Source organism: Polypterus senegalus, chromosome 11 (genome assembly GCF_016835505.1).
Source record: "Polypterus senegalus isolate Bchr_013 chromosome 11, ASM1683550v1, whole genome shotgun sequence".
NCBI lineage: Eukaryota > Metazoa > Chordata > Cladistia > Polypteriformes > Polypteridae > Polypterus > Polypterus senegalus.
In genome coordinates, this window is record NC_053164.1 from 148,472,975 (window position 1) to 148,480,597 (window position 7,623).

A 7,623-nucleotide genomic window follows, 5' to 3' on the forward strand; every position below is an offset into this window, starting at 1 on the left:
TTACTAAAATAGTTGAATTTTTAAAGTTAGTGGGGGTGAACTGTAACATTTGACTTGTGTGTGCTTTTTCTTTTCTGAACTCTGTTGCCTTTTCTGTTAGGAAGCCCATGAAGCCTTTAATGACTGGTTTAAGCACATGAACACTGCTCCCCAGAAGCCAGTCCTGCCTCCACAGGCCAAGTTCAAAGAGGAGGTTGCCTATGAGATGAAAGTAAAAGATTATGAAGTAAGTATAATCAAAAAACGTACAATTCTTGAGTCCTAGGAAGTAAGGTATAATCGTCAGCATGCAATGCTTACTATGTATAAAGTAAAGATTTTTTTTCCAAATCATTTGCCAATATTTTTTTTTAACTTTATTTTTTAAAAAATACTAGGGGGCTTCTCTTCGCTCGCCAACCCCTGTGTTTGGTTAATCGAATATACAATTTGAATTTTTTTTTTTCTTTGGAATTGTTTCAATTTCATTATTTGCACTTTTACTTTAAAGTTTCATTAAAAACAATATTTTTTGGAGACACATTGTGACAACTCAACGTATAATTGCCTGTGAATGAATATTGTTTCTGTTTCTCTAATAAATAATTCGACTTTTTCTAATGTTTGTCCCTGTGATTTGATTGTCATAGCAAAAGCTATTCTCACAGTAAACTGTAAACATTTTAATATGAATGGCATATCACGATCTCCTTTGGTGTGTAATGTTATTCGCGGAATATATACATTACCTTTCTTTTTGCCTATTAAAATTTGCATTGTTTCTCTGTGATCGTAAATATACACCTGACCGAATTGTGTATTCATTGAAATTCAACTTGTCGTTGCTTTAACTTTAGCAGGACCACAGATTCTCATAGCGTATGGTCTATTCTTGTGTAAATCCACGTTTTGTGCATAAGAATGATGCGAATGCGAAATGACTTTGCCTTTTATTTCTGACCTCGATCCTGCTCTTTTTTCAGTTACACCTGGTTCTGATGATTAATCACCTTTTGTTTTGCGGTAATGCAATCTTTTCTATTTTTTCTTTGATACTGTAGTGATTGACATGATAGTGTCACAAAAGTTTTACTTGAACAATTGCTGACTTCGCAACCCCAAACACAACTTTCTAGCACCCTCTACAATCCCTCATCCCCTGTGTCTCGCCCCCCCCCCTTACCACATCAATCAATACCCCGCTATCAGTCTTCCGTGCTGTACTACACCCTCCCTCAATCAGAACGAACAGTCACTTAAAACCAAAAAGGCCGCAGCCTGGCTGGGACACTGCAGTACTTGCAAATTTTACAGGTTTCATAATCTCTTATCTGCCTTTTTTTCTCTCCAACGCTTTTGGGTGTCTATTCTCCGTATTGTCCTTATACACTTTAAATGTCTTGAGAGCACAGGATCTGTGTGCACTATGTTCTTTTAAATGACTGACTGTTTTTTGATGGATGTACTCTTATATGATATCTGTTGTAAGTAGGGCGTGTCTTGCAAGAATCTCATGTTCCAAGTCCCCGCGAGTTGACCCTGGGACAGTCTCTTGGCATCAAGTCTCATGTTTATGGTCCCCGCAAGACGCTCCGTGGCAAGTCTCTCTTGTCTCGCGGGTCTTTTAAATGTCTTTCGAGAACTTCCAAAAAGATCACGTATCGTTGTCTTGCTTTTGCTTTCCAGGATTTCTTTTTATAATAGAGAGACAATAGTCACAATGGTTTGTGTCTAATCAATAAACAAATGCAATGCTTGGTTAACCATAAAGCAATCCACAACTGGCCCTTAGTTTTGCCTGCACAGCAGCTGTAAAACCTGCTGAGCTGCTGTGCTGTGGCTGTTACTCTTGATTGCTGTGCTGCTTTTTTCTACACAAAGCTGCTCACCATGAAAGTTTTAAGTGGAGAAGGCATTATAGAAAAATGCAATATATTCATTTAAGAATCTCATTCAAATCTTTCTGGTTTACTTCATTGTAGAATAACACTTTAAATTGGAAAATTACTTTAAAAAGTGAATATTTAAAAACAAAATGCAAAGTGTTATGTGAATAGTAAATGGAAAGCAAAATGAGACCAATTAAGAGTTAAAAGATGAGAGTTCCACATTTTTTGCTTTTTAAAGTTTTTCAGTCGTTGAGTTATAGCATTGTGTTTATGGAAATATGTTTTATTAATACTGCATTTTTGAGATATAGTGCTTATGGTGTTACTTATATTTGTAATGCGAGCTGTACAGCTTTTGACAAAAGTACTATATTAATGTTTTCTGTGCTGTAATGTATTTTCTAAATGTAACCTTTTTCACACTAAGTAAATAACAATATAATGGTTTGTCTTTCAGGTATTCATTAAAGTACAGGGCATTAACTTAATATTAACATCATATTAATATATAGTTAGTGGCCAATCTTTATTTGCTCTACTTCTCTAGAATCACATAGGTACCTCTTTTTGCCTCCAGACCAGCTTGAATGCTTTAAAGCATGGATTTCACAAGGTGCAGATTTTGGTCTTTGCCAACTACATAGCATCATAAAGGTCCTGTAATTTTTTTCCTGCCAGAGGTACTGTAATGGATTGTGATGTGGAAACTTTGCAGGCTGTTGGATCAAACTGAAGTCATTCTCATACTCGTGTAACCTCCTAGAGGTGATGTGAGCTTTCTGCTTTGCTGGAAAGTCCAGTTCTCTAAAAAAGAGAGCAGTCCATAAAGTAATACACATGATGTTTTGGCATTTAGAGCACTCAGCTGACATTAGGAATTCAGTTGTGTGCCAATAGAACATTTCCCATACCATTGTACTGCTTCTGTCAGACTGTGCTTTTTGTTATTTTTCTATTTTCTTATTTTTAATCTGTGTTAAGATGTCATTTGCAACTTTTTGAGTGCTTTGTTTGGAAAATTTATTTCATTTTTGTGCAGTTCGAATATCAGACCTGGAGCAGTCATTTGAATGCACTGACCAGTGATGTCAAGGACAAAATATACAATGTACTACTTTTTGTAGATGGGGGCTGGATGGTTGATGCCCATGAGGTCAGTGACAGTTTTTTTTTTGCTATTTGTTTAGATTGTCAAGTGTATAGTGTACAAACTAAATAACAATTTTAATTTTAAACCTTTTTTTTAACTGCTTGTTGAACCCCAATAACATCAATGTTTGGGTTTTAATACACATAGTAATAGCAGGAATCAAAACCAGGCAGATTAAGCAACAGAAGTTTGGAAAATATGGAGGAAATGTCAGTGATTGTCTCTGTTGATTTTATTGCTTTTTATATTCCTTCTTAATTTTTTTTCCATGCCACTTTTTTACATTGTGCATAATTGCCCATTTTTTCCAACTTTTTTTTTGTCTATATCTACTGAATGTTGTTTTTTTACAGACAAAAGTTTGAAAGTAGCACTGAATGCTTTCATCATTAAATGCAATAGCTGCAACAAGTTTTTTACTTTGTTGTTAATCCATCGCATATGTGACTCCCATTTTGCACAAAAACCAAATGGTATATAAAATTTAACTAATGCAAGCAACTGTTTAAAAATGGTGCTCATCTTGGACAGATGTCATCTCACTTAAATTTATTGCTATCTTTTTAGAATGCAGAAGAGGACCAAGAACGTTCCCATCAGATGACATTACTGAGGAGGCTCTGCCTGCCAGCCATGTGTTTCCTGCTGCACAGTGTGCTGCACAGCACTAAACATCATCAGGAGTGCTTGCGATTAGCAGACATTGTGTCCTCTGAGCAACATAAGCTTTATCAGGTTATAGGAATTATTTTCACAAATAAAAATGATAAAACTATTTTAAACCTTTATTTCTTGAAGAGACAGGATGCATTTTGCATTGTCTCAGAAGTATAAATTAATCCCCATGTTATTACATAGACCAACTTTTCTGGTCTTACTCCTGCTTAGTGTTCATAAACAATAGCACTATACTGTAATATCAGTACATGTTAGGTTTTCAGATGGACATATTTTCTTCATAGCTCATTTGGCTTTTCTGTAGGAATAAGTTTAGTGACTATTTTGACAGTTTAATCATTTAGCTAGCAACATGCCATTAGACTTCATAAAATGTCATGTGAGTGGCTCCTGCTGGGAACCCCAGTGTGTGAGATAGGCGGAGTGGTGGCTCTGAGGCTAGGGATCTGCACTGGCAATCGGAAGGCTGCCGGTTCGCATCCCATAAATGCCCTACTCTGTTGGGCCCTTGAGCAAGGCCCTTAACCTGCAATTGCTGAGCGCTTTGAGTAGTGAGAAAAGCGCTATATAAATACAACGAATTTTTATTATTATTATGTATTTCTCCATTTCATAACACCAGTAGATTTTGTTATAAACAAACTAGATAAAACACTGTATTAAAGAAAGAATCATGAATTATTAGGAATTACAAAACTTCAGCGTTTGTGTTTTCCTATTGCACCCTGCATAGTAATTTCTTTTTTTTCCACTTTCTTTAAGGAGATTAAGTGAAAGGCATTTAATATCCACTACCCATCATGTGTGGTGTTTCACAAATATTATAGTGGACTGACAGCTTAGTGCCTGACACATTGACCACAGATTTCTTTTTCTTTACTTTGTTATAAGAGTTACACAACCATTCATTACAATAATTTATGGTATGTAATCTACATAACTGGAATGAATGAAAGAAGGTTGCTTCTTAAAATGATGGTATGCTAGAACTTCAAGACAATACACAAGACAAACTGTCAAAATGATTACATTTGTATATGTCCTTTCACATAAAGGTAGCCATAATTGACACCACTGATTTAGTTGTCTTAAACTTTTAAATATCTCAAATGGTTTGAATAGCATGCATAGATATTTTAAAACATTTTATTGAGATAAATTATATTAAGCTTTTTTACTGTGGTTTCTTAAACATTGGACAAATTGTTTGTGCCTTCATCTTTTCTTTCTTCTTGTTTACTATGAGAAAAGCTGATGGAAAGTGACTTCCAATGCAGTTGTGACAATTGGAATATTTTAGTTTTTGAACTCGCAGTTTAATGTTGTGTTGATATTCAGTATTTGTACAGCTTTAAGGCAGTACTGTTTTTACTACTTGAATAGTAAGTTATAAATATTTACGTGTGCATTTAGTTACTAGGGCACATCACTGGTATAGATTCTTATGAGAAAATACTGCATCCCTGAAAAGGATTTTGTGGCTAAACACGCATAACTGTATGGAAATCTGATTCTGGTGCCAACAGGTGAACTTGGCCTAGCTTAATATGTAAAACTGAAGTATTTCACTTTTCAGTTAACCAAATGAAATCAATAAACTATTTCTCTTTCAGATAGTAAAGTGTACCTACTAAAACCACTTAAAAATATCTTGATGCAGAAAAAGTAATTAAAGCAATTAATCCCCTTTAGGTGTACCAACATAGGCACATGAATTGCATATGATTAGAGAGCACCTTGTGGAATCCAAATTTTCATAAAGAGGAAAGAGTAGTCTAGTTTTCTTACAAATGCTTATCTGTATGGTGGTTATAATACTCAACACATTATACTCAAATCAGTAGTAAAATAATTTAAATTAGGTTAAAAAAATTGAAAGATTAATTGTCTTCCTGAACATACAGGATAGTGTAATACACTGTGGTACCTAGCAGTGTGTTATTAGGTGCTCAACAGTATAGAGTGGATTATAAAACCATAGCATTTGGAGAAAAGTTAAGAAAATTCTGACACCACATACATGTGGAAATTCTTTAAAAAATTTTGGTTGTTCTGTGAGGTAAACTCCAAGTTGAATAAAATGGCCTTTGTGAAAGACACCTTTGAGAATCTGCATGTACTCAACCTGACAACAACATGCTAAATCATGTGTTGCCATAGATGATTATTTTTTTTTTTATTTCAATTATCTTTATTAAATATTAAGAGTTACTATAAAACGTTTTTTAAGATAATTTAGAAAAGTAAAGAATGTATGTAGTTTCAAGCAGAATTATGTATGTATGTATGCATATATGTATGTATGTATGAAAATGGAACTTAATTTTAGTAATTTGCTGGGTTTTGCCATTCTTGCATTCAGTCAGTGTAATACTAAAGTGGATGATTGGAAGAAATCATTTGTAGACAAAAAGATGCTGGGGAATATTTTTCTTGATAAATTTATAGTATGCAGTTATTGAGAATGCAGTATTTGAGAAGAATTACACACAAGTTTTGTGGCATTAATTAAAATCTGGCATTCTATTTAAAGTAGCTTAGCATGCTTTAAATTAAAATCAATTTGGTCAACTTTTTAAATTGAGAATTTAAAAGTGAGCAGAAGTAGTACCAAGAGATTTGTGTTTTAGATGAAACTAGGTGTTAATTTATATAAACTACTGGAATTATTTTTTTCTTAAAAAAAAAAAAATCATCCCACATTCAATTGCTACCATAGTACATCTTGTGCTAACAGTGTTCACTATGCAAATCTGTTTGTGGGCATTGTTTCTGCTTCTTCCACACTCTTCTTTAGGTTAAGACACTTGTGTGTCTGCTATATATTGGGGCTGTGGTTTAATTATAGGTCAGAATGAGGCATTGTTGAATCAGCAGACAGCTACCCTGTCTGTGACCATCAAGTTACTGATTATTTAGTTTATTTGAAATTGACTGTGTAACTCTTTGACCAGCTTAACACGTGTAAAAGACATAAAATTGCCTTTTATGAACACTCGCCAGGGTTAAGTGCAGCTTGTATGTGTTCTCCAAAATTTGGCCACAACATGCATGGTTTGCTATATTGAATGGAACAAACAAACTACTATGGACTTTGTGCTGACTGTTATGCAAGTAGCTAATTTGCTTCCTGAATAGTAGTTACTAAAATGTATTCAATTGGCCATGTAACAGTTGCATGGTACCATATTATTAATAACCTTCAATGTCATTTCTTTCATTGTCTTGCCACACCTTTTTTCTTTAAAGGTCGCATCCTTCAGATCCCACAAGATATTTTCACCCATTTTGAAACTACCTTAATGCAATTCAGGGTTACAGTGAGCTAGAGTATATCTAGGCAGCATGATGCACAAAGCAGCAAGAACCAGCACAGGGCAACACCTTATCATGTGGCACAATCAAAGGCGTCCACTTATGCTTACTCATGATTGGCCTTATTCATATCCTCATTTAGGATACCCACTGAAAACCCCATGCTGAATGTGTACGTTCTACGCAGCCAGTGGTCATGCTGGGATTTAAACCTAATTTCCAGAAGCTTTGAGGCAGGAGTGCTTACTGTTGCACTATATTCAACCCAAATCCCACAAGAACCCCATGGAGCTATAGACATCTACCTAAAGAAATATTGTATCTTTGTTATACTATATATAGCATGAGCTTAAATGAAAAAAATAAAACCTGTGGAGATGTTAATATATAAATGATAGCATTTGTTTTCTGATATGCTAATTGTTGTTCTTAACAGGTATTTTCTAAGGAGGAGCTGAGAAGGTTTCTGCTGAAGTTGAGAGAGTCTTCCGTGGAGCTGTTGGATCAAGGACTTGACCCCTTGGGTTATGAAATTAAATCGTAATAATTGCTTTAAACTACATTTTCTAATTCTGCGATCTTTGTATTTAATAAAAGTTCAACATATTTTCA

At 34.6% G+C, this 7,623-nt stretch overlaps 1 protein-coding gene across 1 annotated transcript in view; it reads left to right on the forward strand.

The window, feature by feature from the left end:
- nup107 (nucleoporin 107) overlaps window positions 1–7,623 on the forward strand; it is a 92,131-nt gene extending 84,508 nt beyond the window's left edge. Inside the window, 4 exon segments of the mRNA XM_039769785.1 lie at window positions 101–226; window positions 2,908–3,021; window positions 3,586–3,753; window positions 7,448–7,623. Coding sequence (XP_039625719.1) covers window positions 101–226; window positions 2,908–3,021; window positions 3,586–3,753; window positions 7,448–7,555 — 516 coding nt within the window. The 3' untranslated portion in view covers window positions 7,556–7,623.